Source organism: Phalacrocorax carbo, chromosome 18 (assembly GCF_963921805.1).
Source record: "Phalacrocorax carbo chromosome 18, bPhaCar2.1, whole genome shotgun sequence".
NCBI classification, from domain to species: domain Eukaryota; kingdom Metazoa; phylum Chordata; class Aves; order Suliformes; family Phalacrocoracidae; genus Phalacrocorax; species Phalacrocorax carbo.
Window position 1 is genome coordinate 7,195,619 of NC_087530.1, and position 17,304 is coordinate 7,212,922.

The window sequence follows — 17,304 nt, forward strand, 5'->3', positions numbered from 1 at the left end:
GTACTTTCACATTGGAAGACCACAGTGCCTCAGTCTCTGCATAAAATCTTAATAAAGGCATTTCAGACAGAATGAATACCCCTCATGCTTGCTGGGGACCTGTGCTGGTATCAACTGCAATGCTGTGCAAAGGAATAGAACTCAAGGCAGATAGAGGAGTAGGAGAAGGTGCAAACTTCAGAAGTTACTTTTTAGTTTATCTATCCCCTCTGACCCTTGTTTGCAAATTATCCCATAGTATGCTATAAATGGGTCCAGCTTATACTAGCATTTGTGCTTTGCACTGCTCAGACAGCACCTGTGAAGTTTGTAAGATGGTCTCCAGGAACTCTGCTTATCTACAGCAAACTCCCAAACTTGGAGAGAGGTTTGCTTTGCCTTTCTTGGCTACTGATCTGAAGGGCTGTACTGGGGAGAAATGGCTAGGCATTGCAGATGCTGTTTGAGTGCCAGAACTACTTAAAGCAACTGAAGTGTTCCAAGTCAGCACAATAGTGTTAACCTCCCTTTGGGCTACTGTAAATAGAACTCAAGGTACAAGGCAGTGGGAAGCCTTCTCTTTAATTTTTTTGTTTCTGCTAACATGTATATTATGATGACACTCATGAACTATTGCCTGTCTTTATTTTTTCACAATTGTATTCTTGAATAATAAATCATTGTGCACAATAATATTGCCAGTATGCTGGAATGTGGAGAATTTACAATAGATCTTTATTTCTATATGTATCCATTGTGTGACCAGTACCAATTACACCCTAAGAAATGATGCTATACCAAGTGCTTATGGAACTGTTGTCTTTCACAATGGGTCAAGGCTATGCACACTGTTGTGCTGTGGAGATTGGCAGATAAATAACATGCATCCCCTGGTTTAAACTTTTTTGAGTGTAAAAGTGCTAACCTTAATGGAAAAATATGTGGCTACCTAGGAATGAGACTTACCATGTGATTATGAGTCTGTAGGACTGGTGACCAAGTTCACATGATGCAGCATTGAAGGAAGATGAAAACTAAAGGCAGAGAAAAAATAGTTAGAATAGCAGGTGGTTGAGTGCTTTTGTTCATAAAGCACCTGCTTTTAAATGCTTGCTGTTCACTTTGGTTCAGGGAAGATAAGATCTCCTAGAGGCCACAGTGTCAGCAGAAAAGGAAAGTCTAAATCTGTAGCACGGCCCCTGTTTAATCTTCTGGGTGGCAGAGGAGAGAACAAACTTGTCCTTGCTCTTGCCACACGTCAGAGTTACAGAATTGCTTACGAATGTACTTGCACTTGAAGGATTAGACCAGAAAGATGCTCTCCAGAGCAGTTCCTGCATCAGGCTTCTACCTTCTGGTAGAACTAGATGTCTGTTATGAAGGAGCACCAGGCTTGAGTTAATCTCTAAGAAGTGGAAAGCTACTACTGCTTCTGAGTTGTTTGTTTTAGCAGTTAATAACATTAATGGTAAATATTTCTAGCTTTGCAGATATTCTGTGGCTAATGTGTTGCATAGGTATCAGCCTGTGTTTTAAGGATTCATGTGAGAGGTGCTGGAGTAAGAATATGTTTGAAAACATAGTGGTTGTGCTGTGAGATGAAGTGCTGTTTAGGGAGACTGATAAGCTGTTCATAGAATGCAACGTGTATGAAGATGTGAATGTTTCCATTGAGTGCAACGATCAGAAGAGTCACGTGTCAAAGGTACCGATACCCCTAGATAGTCTTGAGATTCCTGTAATGCATTGGCTATGGTGAGCTGATGAAGAACTCTTGATCTGGATGTGTGTGAATGATGAATGATCAACTATAAGACTTGACAGCTGAAATGAAGGTAGTTCCAAGCCTCAGCAGGAGCAGGTCTGAACTGTGTAACCAGATAGCAACATCCAAAGGGGCAGGAACTGTATTTCTTGCTGTGTATTGGTATAGTGCTTTGTGCAGTGCAGTTCTGATCGAGTTGCTGACCCTGGGCACCACTAGAAACACAGGAAAAAACAAGTATTCTGTTTAAAAAAAAAAACAAAACAAAGAAAAAAAAAAACCCAGACAAAAAAACAACCACCCAGAAACAGCCATGTGAAGTTATGGAGGCTGTGTGAATCTTAGTTTTCTGAAACTTAATATAATCTAAACTGGGGATTAATCACATCCCTTAACCTGTTTGTCTGTGGATGTTTAAGAAATCAAATTGAGACTAAATGATCAGATGGTGGTGTACACTCTTCTGTTCTTTGGAACTACTTTTATGTCTGCATAAGCTGCCATTTCGGCTTTTTAATTGAGGCTTTACCTTCTTTAGTGCATTCTAATGCAAGAATCTCAAAGGACTGACAAACAATAAGCTGCAAGGATGCTGTATTGGTATATCTAGACTAGGCCTAGATTTGTATTTTAAAGCTCTCTACAAAGAGCTTTGCAAGTCTTCGAGCTTCCCTGGAGGGAGGCAAAGTGGTGGTAGAGAAGCATTTGATCTGTCTCCCACTTAGAATGAGAGAGAGTACCATGGAGTTGGCTCTGTTTGACTGCTGATAACTTTTGTTGCAACTTCAGTGAAGACTAAAATCATGCATGAAAAAGCTTTGACTCAAAGTCCTTTCAGAAGTACAGATTACCAGTGGATAGAGAAGGTGCAAAACCACTTTAATTCTGTGGTACAAAGAGTAACTTGTTCACAAGGCTCAATAAACCAGAAGCAAAATTAACTTTATAGTCCAGGAATCCTAGCTGCCTGTCCTGTGAACTGACAAATGTTCTTGGGTTTCTCTGTGTGTTTTCTATGTATCTTTATGTTCTGAAATTGAGCTCTTGCTAGGTTGAGAGCTAGTTTGTGAAAATGCATTTGTAGTGCCACATAAAGGATTGCAGTAAGCTGCCTTCTCTGGCCATGTTAAGGTTTCTAGAATTATACGAGCAAAAAAGTTTCTATTGGGTCTGTGTCTGAAGATCTGCATTAACGCAGTCTCCTCTCATGAGTGCATTTATAGCTTAAATTAAATTTCTTGGTCAGTAGAACATAATGATATTTTGACATACCTCAGGGGGTCTCTGTTATTAAAGTGATGAGTTGCAAAAAAATTAGACAGTGCCTATATGCAATGCAAAGGAGGTGGCCAGAAGAGGTGCTTTTCCACTTAAATGTGATGGAAGAAGAGGGAATGTACAATACTCACGCTTGTAGTGGAAGAGTATCTGTTGGAGAAGTAGTTGCAGCCTGAGCCAATATGTAGGGGTGCCATTAGTATGTAACCTTTCTTTACTCTTAAGAGGATATGGTTGCCACTACAAAATGGTACAGCTACAAGATCATAGGTGAGTTAGCTGCAAATGCTGTAGTGCTGGAACTAAATGTCACTGTAGCTGTCACAGAGAATCTCTAAGCCTTAGAGCACAAACCTGAAACAGTAAGCTAATCATCGACTTCTAGCAAAGCACAAAGGGACAGACTTGCTCATGCAATTGCTTTTCTCTGGTGTTTATCAGGTTTGAGAACATTTGTTCTAACAAAGCAGGTGAACCATGTACAATATGCCTGTAATGATCACTGAGATGCTGGAAGACTAGTTCCTCCTCCGAAGATCTAGTTATCTCTTGTTAAACAAGAAAACATCAAATGAAGACCAATTGTTTGATGAAAGGAATAAACAAGTTTGGTTTTTTACTAGCAAATTGTGTGTTCTCTAGGAACAGATGTGGCCCTACTGCAGAAAATCAGCTCTTGCTAGTCTCTTAATGAAGAGTCACACTTTCAGAAAAGTTGCTTATGTTTATTCATTGGAGACAGTTTCAAGGTGTGCCTCTTCAGGAAGTCCTGAACTTCTCATATGGGTATCTGTCCTACTTTTTTTTTTTTTGACTGCATCTATCAATGTTTTCTTCCCTTTCCATACAATATATGTTGAATGCTGCAAGCAGTTAGTCAGTCTCCTGTGTCTAATGAATAGTCTAGGGGGAAATGTCTTTGGTCTATGTTACCTTTAACTACTAATCATCTGTATTGTGCAAGTCATTAAATGAACCCTGAAATTTGTTTATAGAGCAAATGTGCTTTTTGTATCATTAATAGCACCTTTTAGTTTTGTGGGATTTCAAGATACCTAATGCATGGAGGTTTTTCATCTAGAGTGTCTGTCTTTAATTTAAAAAACTACCAGGGAAACCCCAGATCCCCAGTGTATTGTTGCATGGCATCAAGATTGCCTTAGTATGTTTCTGACATGTTTGGATTTTGTTTGAACACTGCTAGATTGTTTTCCATCCCTCAAATATTTGTTTTTACTATTGCATTACTAATGCAGCTTTCAGCCCAAATCTTTAATGCAGCTCTGAGCACTAAGATAGAAGTAAGACTGGAAGGGATGGTGTGATTGGGTTTGCCCTGAGGTAGCTGTGAAGCTAGTTAAGCACATGTGTAAACACTTCAGAAGTGAGCAATGCAAAATATAACAATAAATGCCTTTTCAGGTCACTCCCTGCCTGAACTTTTTCAGCCTGAGACCCATCAGGATTTGCATCCTTGGTCCTTTTTGTTGTCTTGGTTTAGAAGAGATCTATTGCTGGTCAGACCACAAACGTATCTAGCTTTATCTTCCCTCTGACAGTAGTTAATAAAAGATGAGTGTGAAGTAAGTATAATGGGAATGTAGCTGATTTGAGCCTAGTTTTCCAACTCTGATAAAATGCTCAGAACTGCATTACTAGAACTGATAGCTCAATATCTTGTTAAAGAATTTTGAGTCAATAGCTAAGCAAGAAGATACAAGCAAATTAAGTATTTATATTCCCTGAATACAGCTTCCCTGTCTGTTTTAGCTGCTGCTTTGCTGTGTTTTTTGGATGAAGCCTAGCCCAAAGAAGTGGCACAGTGTGGTATTCTTGCTTAAAAGCATAGGAAATCAAATGTCACACTACTTCTGCATGTTACAAAGCAACAAAAAAGTAATTTTTGTTCTTAAGATACAAAGTAAAGGAGGAAGATGGAGGGTTGGTGCTCTCAACCTAATCGAATGATGTATTTCAAGCACAAAGTCTTGTATAGTGATGTATATAATGAGTCTGCTTTTGATGTCATGCTAGAGGCTGCCTTGTCTTATGTGTGGAATCCCTGCTGCCCTTGTTCCAGCACTCAGAGCCTTACAGTATGTTATTTCTGCAGACTTACTCCATCTTTCTTTTTTTTTTTTTTCTCCAACCTCACTACTGTACATCTCCTCTGCTGGAATTGAAGAAGCCAGTTTATCTAACCCTTCTGCTCTTGTCTGCCCAAGTCATCTGGCATGTGGTTGTTCTTATCTCATGCATAATTTCCTTGATTCTGATTAAATTTCATCACTTTGTGCTGCTCTTTCTGGAGCAATAGGTATGTGTGTAGCTCTTTCCCCTGGCTCCTAAGTGGACTCAAATCCTGGGCTGGGCATGTTGTCCATGCCACACGTGCTCTGTTGTAGTTTATTTACAGAAGCAATTTATTATGCCTGCTGCAAGAGGGCAGGCAAGACTCCTGCATGCTGCCTTCTCTTTGGCTCCCAGCCAGCTTGCTGCAGAATTTAACTAATATGTACTTATTAGTGTCTATGACTTGAAAGGCTTGGCTGGAGCAGGAGGAAAGAGCTTGTCCAAGAGACTGTAGAGAGAAAGAAGGTGAATAAAAGAGTAGGAAATATAGATAGAATGGGGTGATACTGCATGAGTTGCTTGGGTTTTTTATAAAGCTTTTTGGCTGTAACTCGTATTAGGAGTCAAGTGTAGAGAAAACTTAAAAGTTTGAACTGCATGTACCTCCCAAATAGTTTGTGGATAAGAACATACATTCATTTTCTGACATTAGGGATCAGATTGCAGATATCTTCATTCAGAATTGAAGTGGCACTAAGATTGTTAATTCAGGTGATTTGATGTGGATAATGGATTTGTTGTCTTGGGCTCTGAGGACTTAGTGGTTTTTTCCTTGGTATAGCCTGGAAGCTACTCAGTTAACACAAACTCGATCATTTTTTAATAATGCTGGAACCCAGGTGCCACATGGGTCAAAGGAAGATGGAAGACCTGAGTTTATCTTTGTACCTGTGACAAGGACAGAAGGACAGCAGAGAAATCAGGATCTGGGCCAAAGTGGAAAGCTTCAGGAAAACACAGAGCACAACATGAGTGGAATCATAATTCCTAGAGGGCTCATTCTTGTAAATGCAAGTGGTGCTTTTCCTTCAGAAAAGCAAGATTTGATAGTGCAAGTTGGAGATTGACAGCTAGAGTATTGTCTCAGTGTGCTAGAAAGGGAATCTATAGTAATAGGATACCTTTTTGTCAGATACAGTAAGTTCAAAATAAGTAAGTGCTGTTCAGATGGATGTGTTATGCTAAAAACTGATGCTAGGGTTGGACTTTTTCACATAATGACCACAGACATCTATAGGAATGGAGCTGAGACAGCAGAAAGCTGCTAGAATGATGCAATGCCTCAAAGATTCCAGGGTTAATCCCGCTGGGATAGAAAAACTAGAGCTGTATTATTTGAAAAACAAATGAAAGACAAACCCTGGTTAACTCTTCAGACTAAAGAGTCTAAAATAATGAGAATGGGTTATGGTCTTATTAGAATCCTCACATTATCTGGGTTGGAAAAGACCTTTAAGATGACCAAGTCCAACTGTTAACACAGCATTGCCACGTCTACCACTAAACCATGTCCCCAAGCACCACATTTACACATCTTTTAAATACCTCCAGGGATATGACTCAGCCACTTCTCTGGGCAGCCTGTTTCAATGCTTGACAACCCTTTTAGTGAAGAAATTTTTCCTAATATCCAAGCTAAACCTTCCCTGACACAACTTGAGGCCATTTCCTCTTGTCCTGTTGCTTCTTACTAGGGAGAAGAGACCAACACCCACCTCACTCCAGCCTCCTTTCAGGTAGTTGTGGAGAACGATATGGTCTCCCCTCAGACTCCTCCAGACTAAGCACCCCCAGCTCCCTCAACCTCTCCTCATCAGACGTGCTCTCCAGACCCATCACCAGCTTCATTGCCCTTCTCTGGATACTCTCCAGCACCTCAGGGTCCTTCTTGTCCTGAGGGGCCCAAACCAGAACACAGGATTTGAGGTGCAGCCTCACCAGTGCCGAGCACAGGGGCCCCATCCCTGCCCAGCTCCTGCTGGCCACACCAGTGCTGACACAAGCCCAGGGGCTGGTGGCCTCCTTGGCCACCTGGGCACTGCTGGCTCATGCCCAGCCAGGTGTCAGCCAGCACCCCCAGGGCCTTCTCTGCTGGGCACTTCCCAGCCCCTCTGCCCCAGGCCTGGAGCGTTGTGTGGGGTGGTTGTGACCCAAGTGCAGGACCCAGCACTTGGCTTTGTTAAACCTCATACAATTAACCTCGGCCCATCAATCCAGCCTGTCCAGATCCCTCTGCAGAGCCTTCCTGCCCTTGAGCAGATCGACACTCCCGCCCAATTTGGTGTCATCTGCAAACTTCCTGAGGGTGCACTCAGTCTCCTCATCCAGGTCATTGATAAAGATATTAAACAATACTTGCCCCAACACTGAGCCATGGGGAACACCACTTGTGACTGGCCACCAGCTGGATTTAACTCCATTCACCACAACTTTTTGGGCCTCACATTCCAGTCAGTGTTTTACCCAGCAAAGAGTATGCCCATCCAATCCATGAGCAGCCATTTTCTCCAGCAGAATGTTGTGGGAAATGGCATGAAAGGCTTTACTGAAGTCCAGGTAGACAACATCTACCCTTGGATGGATCCCATCTGGCCCCATAGACTTGGGGGTGGTAACTGGTAGAGATGTACCAGAGGTCTCAGTACTCCAGACTTAGTAACTTACAGGAGATATTTTTATTTGAGGTGTTAGAGATTGTAGGGTGCCTCCTTACTGTCTCTTCACTTGAAACTATTACGCAGTTTTTAACATTATCAAGTTATTCTGACAGCCCACAGATGGGGAGTTCCTCTCACAGCCGAGGAAGAAGAAATACAGAGAAGTAGAACTTGCATATCAGTGGCCAAACCAGGAGCTGAAACAAAACTGCTCAAGTCCTTGTCTGATGTGTTAAAACAAAAGCTCATTCCTTGTCTTCACTTCTTTTGTCAGAATTAAGCTTATGCAGGACTAAGAGCAAGATGCTAAAAATGGAGGCCCCTGGATTTCTCATTCATCAGAGTTGGTAGAATCACTACTGAATTAGCAAGATTATTCATTGCCACAGTTATCAAGGGAGCGAGGATTGTGTGCCAGAATCCAAGCAATATAGGTAGGACTTCTTTTAACAAAGAAAACTATATTTATGCTGTAGAAACCATGTTTTGAAGTGATGCTTTTCCCACTAGGCAAGGAAGCAAAGGATAATATTTTCAGAAATGCTCAGTGGCTCTTGAGGAGCCACACGAACAGCTGAGTACTCGAAAACCAGGCCACAAACTAGCAAGGTCATCAGCAGATGCAATAAGAATGCCTACCTTTGCTCAAAGCACTTGGATTTGGAAAAAGAAAAAGCAAAGGAGAACTTGTGGGCTGTGGCTGCTAAATCAGCATTTGGAGGATAGTGAAAGACTTCCTTTGAGATGATTTGAAGTACACAAAATTTTGGGATTCTTGTGAATGTAGAGGGAAGCTGCTGCTGCTTTTGCCTTGGCAATACTTATGTCCTGAGTAGTTAGTGAGGAGAAACCCTGAGTGGAGGGAAGCCTTTGGCTGCTGTTTATTCTTTCAGAAGTATCATATGGTGTTTGCATGCTGGAACAATGTGATGTCTTCTCCAGCCCCAAAGTGCAGGGTGTGAGTGATTTTGTAGTTGTGTTTTGTCAAAAGGAGGCACGCTAATTATCAGGCTGTGCTTCAACTTCTCTTTTTCTGATGAAAGATTATTTTTTCCAAAGTACAGACAGCTGTGTTAAGTGGCCTTGTTAGTTAGCTTGGATCATGAGCTGAAGGAGCAGTAGCTGTTACAGAAAGGATTAGAGGGGATGTGCCGCAAGTATAGGTGGCTTCAGAATAACAAGCTTTTGTCCTCCTTGAGGAGGAGCACTTGCTTTTTAGTGCCTTAAACTTATTTGTGCCTATGGCTGAGACTCCCTGTTGGAATTCATGAATGCTTATATAAGCAGAAAATCTGTGAAAAGGGAAGGAAACAATCATTCACTCATCTGAAACTTCCTTTTTTATTTCAGGGACTTTCTGCCACGTGGATCTGGCATCGTAACCAGGCGCCCGCTGGTCCTGCAGCTGGTAAATGCCAGCACAGGTATGTGAGCTACCTTCCCTGTGTGTCCAGCTGGATTGCTGTCTTGGTCAAGAAAGGTCTTATTTAGTCAGTGGTACTGCTTAGTGTGGAATAAATAAATAAGAATTTTCCCCAGTAAAAATGACCTTCAGCTGGTTTTCAGTTCTACCTGTTTAATATCTGATGCATTAAGTGTTCAGAAGCAAAATGCTGCTTAGTTATTTTGCTTTAATTTATTAGGCAAGGCTACATGCATACACTTATCAGAGTTTTCTTCTGCCTATGCAGCTGTGACTTTTATGAGGGGGAAGAGTTAAAAGCCAGATGACCCTGCTGATAATCTACTGAAGTAAGGGGATGAGATGATTTAATGCACTGAAAACCCAGTGTGAGAACACTAGGATCTGAAGAAGAAAGACTACCATATTCTGTGGCCTTCTGGGCAATTCACTGGTTTTGCTACTTACTTGCAGGATATTTTCATTACCATTCCCCTTAACATAATTTAAGATCTCTTCCAGGAGTTGGCAAGTGAACGTTTCACGGTACTCTTTCTCTCTTGTCAGGTAAACTTGACCTATCCATGACAGTCCTCTTGCTTACAGTAAGGAGACAATTTGACTCTTACGAGGCTTTTTAAATTGAAACAGAGTTCTTGGATTGGTTAGGCTATTCAAGGACTGACACAGAAAAAACTCCAACCACCAGTTAATTCAAAACCATGTCAAAATTTTTTTTTTTCTGAGTCTGTTCTCATGTAATGGGACTATTTTTTACTCCCAGCACTTTAATACAGAGGTAGTCCAAGTTCACCTGAGTACCAAGCTATCTCCCAGTGTAGTTGTGGAAGTCACCACTGCTGCAGGCTGGTGTATGCTAAATTGGTACAGTATCAACGGAGAAAGTCCTGGATTATTACCTGAATGAAGACAAGTGAGTGTGATACCTCTGAGACAAAAGCTGGATTGTGAAGATCTTGGACTCAACTGAATTCTCTCAAGACATTGATCAGATCGTGTGACTGCAGTAACTTCTATGCCAACGTGCCAGCTCTTAGTGGGAAAGGCCCTTGCCAGACTTCATCCCTTCAACTGTTTTTTGTTTTGTTTTGCTTTGGGACATGATGTTTTCATTACACTCTGAGTGTTTCTCTGATTTCAGTGACTATTTCTGACTCTCTGCTTCTGTTTAGAGTATGGTGAGTTCCTACACTGCAAAGGAAAAAAATTCACTGATTTTGAGGAAGTCCGTTTGGAGATTGAGGCTGAAACGGATCGTGTTACTGGTTCCAACAAAGGGATTTCCCCAGTGCCCATCAATCTTCGAGTCTATTCTCCCCATGGTGAGTCCTAATGCAGCATCTGAGGCAAGCTGTTGCTTTGTCATGAAATAAAGACAGAAAGAACAGAGATGAAATGGGGAGCATGCTTAGTTTTGACTTTAATCTCTATGTGCCTGGTTTGTGCTGTATCAAACTGCCAGCCTTAGCCATACTGCTAAGATCAGTTTGTCTGCCAGCTGAAGTATCTGACTGCTAGCAGAACTTCTCTTTGACACAACTGATGTCTCTGCAGAAACTTGTTCCTGAGGCCATTCCTTTCCATCAGTACGGCCTTAGAATGAAGAGCTGCTGTCTGTCTCTGCATTATGATACTGATCTACCAGCAAATAAATTGAACCCAAAAAATTCATGGGGAGAGTGGCGTTCTTGAAGAGCACTTGCCTTCTGTTTGCATGTGCATACGTACTTTGTATAGTTCTCTCCGGGTAATGATGATGTCATATGCCACTGACCTCAGTGGAAGAATTCTGCTTAAACAAGGGATTGACATGGTCTCAAATTTGCTAGCTCTTTGAATGTGAACTGCTGTGTGGGCATTTTTTTGGAAAGCAGCAGCAGCTCAGTGCTACATAGCATTTGGCTGGGTAGAACTTGTGCTTGATTTTTAGTGTTTGGTTTTTTTTCCTCATAGCAAGACAATTAAACAGTTATAGGGCTGCATGTTGTAGTCCTTTGGGAGAAGGCCCAGCTGACTTTGATAGGAGCCTCCCTTGAATAAGGGTGACAGGACTGAGCCCTTCAATACCAGGGACAACTCATGAGTGACAACAACTCTTCTGCTTGTCCAGTCTTTGTTATCAAATGAAAAAAATGTACTGTCATCCCTTTCTCTTCATTGTAGCATATGTGGAAGGACTTCGAGGGCACAGTTTCCCTGATCAGTGTCAAAACAAATGATTTTTAAAGGGAAGGGTAATGAGATAACTGACAATCATGACTAGTAACAACTAAAAATTTTTCTTATCAAGCAGTAACAGAAAGGAACTAGAAAGCTCACTGTGCTTCTGTGTGTGCATCTGTTATGCCTATTATATATTGGAGGCAGTAAAGCTACAGGTGCTTCCCATAGACCAGACCATTCCTGCCTCAACATTCCCTTGTGCCATCTCCTGTTTCCTATGTCTAGTCCTGAACCTGACCTTGGTGGATCTACCGGGTATGACAAAAGTCCCAGTAGGGGATCAGCCGCCTGACATCGAGTTTCAGATCCGAGATATGCTCATGCAGTTTGTCACCAAAGAGAATTGCCTCATCCTGGCAGTATCCCCAGCCAACTCTGATTTGGCCAATTCTGATGCCCTGAAGATTGCAAAGGAGGTGGATCCTCAAGGTAAATATCTCTTAATTTAGCATGACATTACTAGACAGTGGCCTGACTTTCCTTTCGCCTTTTGGTTGTGATTAGCCCAGTAGCTGTGGGCTCCTGTCTGTTGTCTTGGGTTGTATCTTCACCAACATGTATTCTTCTGAGAGGTATTTGTGAGTGTTAACAGCTACTGTAATTGAATTTTTGTTATTCCCCTCTTCTTCCTTTGAGCCCATTTCTGAAAAGGTGTAGTATTTCCTTTCCTCTAGTCATCTGCATTCTGCCTGGAGAAAAGTAGGAAAATCTGCACTAAAATTCCTGTCTGCTGTGGCATAGCATGTGCATGTTTCAGCAGGGTATAACTGAAAACTGAGTTTCATTATTGTCTGTTTTGCTTTTGTGGCCTCTTGGACATGATGCGAACCATAACGTTTGAGTTCAAGATTCTTTGAGTAGCCAAGTTGGGCAATCTGTAAGCTCTGTGAACAGAGGAAAACATTACATGAGGAGTTTGCTTGATCAAGTATGTTTGTGCTTTTTCCATAGGGCAGCGCACTATTGGAGTCATCACTAAGCTGGATCTTATGGATGAAGGAACTGATGCACGAGATGTATTAGAAAATAAATTACTTCCTCTGCGTAGGGGTATGTTTCCTCATGCTTTGTCCATGATCTCCTTCCTCTATTTTTCCTGTGTGAGGTGTCCTGGCCTCATCCCCTTCCTCCAGTGCATCCCCTTCCTGGAACATTTGTTACAACTTGTGGTTAAGCCATCCCTGTGCCAAGCTGGAACTGAGAAAAGTTGGGGAACAGGGATGAGTCACACTGTTAATAGGAATTTTTTAGATATTTGTATTTTGATATGTAGTCTTAGCAGAATCATAGTCGTTAAGGTTGGAAAAGGCCTTTAAGACCACCAAGTCCAACAGTCAACCCAACACCCCCAGGCCTCCTAAACCATGTCCTGAAGTGCTGCATCTACATGGTTTTTGACCACCCCCAAGGATGGTGACCCCACTACCTCTCTGGGCAGCCTGTTCCACTGCCTGAATGCTCTTCAGTAAAGAAATTTTTCCTAATCAATCTAAACCTCCCCTGATGCAACTTGAGGCCATTTCCTCTTGTCCTATTGCTAGAAAATAAAGATAAGAGCATATGGCTATGCTTCTTTTACTCTTTCCTTACTTTTAAAAAGGCAAGCTGCAAAAATGGAACTCCTGTCTAAAAGACTCGCCTCATCTTTTAGCTATATGAGATTGCCATAGTATATCAGATAAAATAATTTTAGACTGTGATACATGCGGTGTATAGCCATAGTGAAGTACCTGTCCTAAGGTACTTTAATAGAAGAGTCTCAAATGAATGAGACCAGGGTATGCTTTGTGACTGGGGAAACAGTAATGAATAAGCTAATTCTCAGTTACGTAGTCATTTGTCCTGCGTACCAAAATATCAGAAGCTGGGCAGTTCAGAGGAAATCCTATTTCTAAACTCTTCCTATTGGTTCCTAATAATGTGTTGCCACTAGAATTCCCCTTTTCAATGCTGCTAGCTGGGTAACTGCCTTCTCAGTCTGAACCCCATTTATGTTTTCATGATTGCAACCACCTGATCTCTACCCCACTCTTACAGGTTACATTGGTGTAGTCAACAGAAGTCAGAAAGACATTGATGGCAAGAAGGACATTCAGGCAGCTCTGGCTGCAGAGAGAAAATTTTTTCTTTCTCACCCAGCCTACAGACACATGGCTGATCGCATGGGAACCCCCTACCTGCAGAAAGTATTGAACCAGGTACTGTCAACAGTTAAGAACGGCTGCCCACTATGTCACAAGAATGGCTAGGCTGGCTGTCAGGGTTCTTCTGAGATAGAAGAATGCAGGAAAAGCTAAAACGTGTGATCAACAAACTCATGATATACTTAAAATTGTTTTTGCTGCAGTGAGACTTGTGAAGATTGGTTAAATCTTCCTCTTCTGCATTATAAAAGGCATTTTGGTGCCAGGTCTATGCGGTGTGCCTGACCTGTGTTTCACTGTATCAGTATTACACGCTAAGGCCAATAATGGAGCTTACACATCAAAGGCAGAGCACTGCTTTATCTTCTCAGTGACACTGGTGCAAAATCAACAATCATTTCATGGTGTTTACACTATCAGAATGCAAGGTCTTTGTAACTAAGCCAAAAGATAACTTCTAAATTTTTAGTGACCCCTGTACCTAACAGTAAGCTGCAAAGATTGATATAAATGTGATCATGGTAGTAATTTTCCCATCTATTAAGGCCATCTTTTCTCCAGTCTCATGTAGTAGTAACTACTGTTGTGTTCCTTTCTTCTCTCTTGAAATACTCCCTTAAGTGAAGGACTACTTTGTCTTTTTTCCTCCTTATTTAAATATTAATCTTTAAACTGGAGTTTTTCATAGCTGAGCTCTGGAAACCCTCTTACTAGACCCTCATCAGTGGTTTTGGCTCCTTCCACCTTGCCTTGTTGAAAAAGGCCTTAACTACTGCCTTGGGTGTCAGTGGTGTGCTAATCTGAAGACAGAATAGCCTTTGACCTGGAGTAAATAGCAAATTCTAATACTTGTGTGTGAAGCTTATTCTTGCGTTGGAGACAGCAGGCTTGTATGAATAGGAGTTTTCTACCAGACTAGAAGGTAAAATGAAGGTTAAGAATGGAGGGGTAAAATAGGTAGGAGTTGGGGAGGCAGGATACATCCAAATCATAACTGGTATCTGTCATGGGATAGACTGTTTATTAGGACATCTCAGAAGGATTGAACACAGAAGAGAGGAGCATTCCTCTTTATTTTATGGTGTGGAGGTAGCAAACTCTTCCCAGTAACCACCTAGAGGTTTATTACCATCTTAAACCTTCTTGTGCAGCAATTGACCAACCACATCCGTGACACCCTGCCAGGGCTGCGGAACAAGCTCCAAAGCCAGCTTCTCTCTATTGAGAAGGAGGTGGAGGAGTACAAGAATTTTCGCCCTGATGACCCAGCTCGCAAGACCAAAGCTCTACTTCAGTAAGTAGCCTCGGCTGCATGTCTCTGAGGCAGCTGCTCAGCCATGACTTCTACCTCATGCTTTTTTTTTTCTTTCAGGATGGTCCAGCAGTTTGCTGTGGACTTTGAGAAACGTATTGAAGGTTCTGGAGACCAAATTGATACATATGAGCTGTCAGGAGGAGCTAGGATTAACCGCATCTTTCATGAGCGTTTCCCCTTTGAACTGGTGAAGGTACTGCTTCTCTGCTGCTGAGATTGCTTTGTCGCTTGCCTATTGTCTGTTACCTCTTCTGCCTGTCTCCTTACTCCTCTTGATATCTTTCATCACCTGTCTTTCCCTTTGACTACTTTGTTTCATGCTTTTCCTTTTATCACCTTTTTTACTTCCTGTTGTCTCCTTTATCAGAGCCTTCCCACAGTACTGACCTTTCCCTCAGTCCCTGTCCTTATGACAGAACTTGACTTTCTCTTAATTAAATGACTATTTCTTTGGCTTAATTCCCAAATGCTAAATCAAATGTGCAAAATAACATCCTTTAACACAGACAATAATAAATCAATGACTGAATATCCTTGCATATAAGTTGTGTCAAATATACTTTGACTGAATTTTACACAGTACAAATGGTGTTGAAACTTGTACTTCCTTGATCCTGAGCACCAGAGAGACCTAAAGTTGCCCTAATGGATATGCAAGAAGCAGGTTGTAGATATACCTGGTATTACTTCTGTCTGTTCCCTGTCAATGGCCTAGAGGTGGGAACAGGGTGGAAACTGTTCTACTGTCATAAGAGTTGAAGAGGATTTTTATGGAATGATAATTTTCTTGGATGGCAAAGTACACCAACCTGATCAGAAGTGGTACGGAAAAACCTTTTTAATGGTAGTTGGAACAGACTCAAGAGCCAAATCATTCCACTCTTGGATTTTCTAGATTTTGTATTTTTTTTTTTTAAATTTTAATAAGACAAGGCCTTTTTAGTGAAATACACGAGCTGCCTTGTATTGGATAATACATTTTTCTATGTGAATTGTAAATCTATTTGTGCTGTTCACTGAAAAAACAGCTGCCAAGACCTCATGCTAAATCTTGGGAGACAAAACAGTTTGTTTTAGAAAGCAATCTAGCACTTCAGTCCTATTGCTTTATTTCTGAGAAGCTCCTTGGGAGCTGCTGGGGCTTGGGTCTGTAAATGTAGGCCCTTAGCTATTCATATTTGTCCAGGATGTCTGCATAGGCAACAGAAGCTTCTATGGCTGGGCTCTGTATCCAACACTTGGGCTATTATCGCATCTATCACATGATAGTGCAGGCATGGGACCTCTTCTCTGTAAAGCATGCTGTTGTGTATCCTGGGATTGCGCTTATAGGCATTGGACAGTTTCTGATAACATTCTCTCTTGGTACAGATGGAGTTTGATGAGAAGGAGCTGCGGCGGGAGATTAGCTATGCCATCAAGAACATCCATGGTATCAGGCACGTATCACACACTAGGCAAACCATTGGCTGCATAGCCTTGTAAATACCTCTAGACCTTCTGAATGGAGTTGAAGACTTCAGAGGTACGGTAGGTCAGCCAAAGGGGAGGGGTAACCCCCTTGGACCACCCCAGTGGCTTGAATCTGGGAGTAGGGACAGTTGTCCAAGTCAGCTTGCTTTCTCTTCCCACATGGGAGTCACAGAAGCCTAAAAGGTAAAACTGCCTTGGTGACTAGACATTTTCTCCTTCCTGGTGTCTTGACATAAGATAGGATAGAAAGAGGGATTCAAGTCCATACCACTCTTCCATTTAGTTTTAAGCACTGGTTTTCACTTTCTGCCTGCATACTAACCAGTAGTTAGTTGTTCAAAACGGTTGTTGGTGCTGAGCACCTCCTCCCCTAGAGATCCAAGGGATCTTGGGGGTGCCCATCACCAGGATTCCAATGGCCTCAGGACATAGTTAGAAACATGCTTGTGTTGCCCCTCAGCAGAGGTTAGCTGTCAGAAAGCACAGTCCTGAGACCCTGAGTCGTGCTGCTCCTGGGACTGTGACCAAGGCCTGGTGCCTGTCGGAGTCCTTCCTGCATGCTGGCCTGTGAACACGTATGACCTGGATTTATTTTCATTCCTTTCATTTGCTCACACACTACCTGAGTTTGAGAAAGGTTACGAAATGTGTTAATGTACTAATCAAGAAAATATTTCAGAAAAGGCCTCCCATCTGCTGCACAACTCTGAGGTCAAATGCACTGTAGAGGGGTCAGCTCCTGCCATCCTTAGGCCTGGCAGGTGGGGTGAAATGGGGGCCTGGCTGTGGCTGTCCAGCTGGGATCCATTTTGCCCTCAGCACCTCCTTCCTGGGAGGTGCCAAGCAACTCCCATTTTCCATGGACTACAGTCAGGGCTTGCCCAGGGGACATGACACTCCCTAGCCCTGTGTGC

The 17,304-nt window shown here is 42.2% G+C and overlaps 1 protein-coding gene across 15 annotated transcripts in view; it reads left to right on the plus strand.

The window, feature by feature from the left end:
* Positions 1-17,304, plus strand: part of DNM1 (dynamin 1) — a 71,095-nt gene that overhangs the window by 17,133 nt on the left and 36,658 nt on the right. For all 15 annotated transcript variants that reach the window (XR_010375661.1, XR_010375662.1, XR_010375663.1 and 12 more), the window contains exons 2-9: positions 9,163-9,236; positions 10,408-10,557; positions 11,684-11,887; positions 12,410-12,508; positions 13,496-13,656; positions 14,754-14,896; positions 14,975-15,110; positions 16,289-16,356. Coding sequence is in view for 11 of the 15 variants with exons in the window: in XM_064468877.1 (XP_064324947.1) it covers positions 9,163-9,236; positions 10,408-10,557; positions 11,684-11,887; positions 12,410-12,508; positions 13,496-13,656; positions 14,754-14,896; positions 14,975-15,110; positions 16,289-16,356 (1,035 nt within the window). In the remaining 4 variants the exon portion in view is untranslated. The remainder of the gene's footprint in view (positions 1-9,162; positions 9,237-10,407; positions 10,558-11,683; positions 11,888-12,409; positions 12,509-13,495; positions 13,657-14,753; positions 14,897-14,974; positions 15,111-16,288; positions 16,357-17,304) is intronic.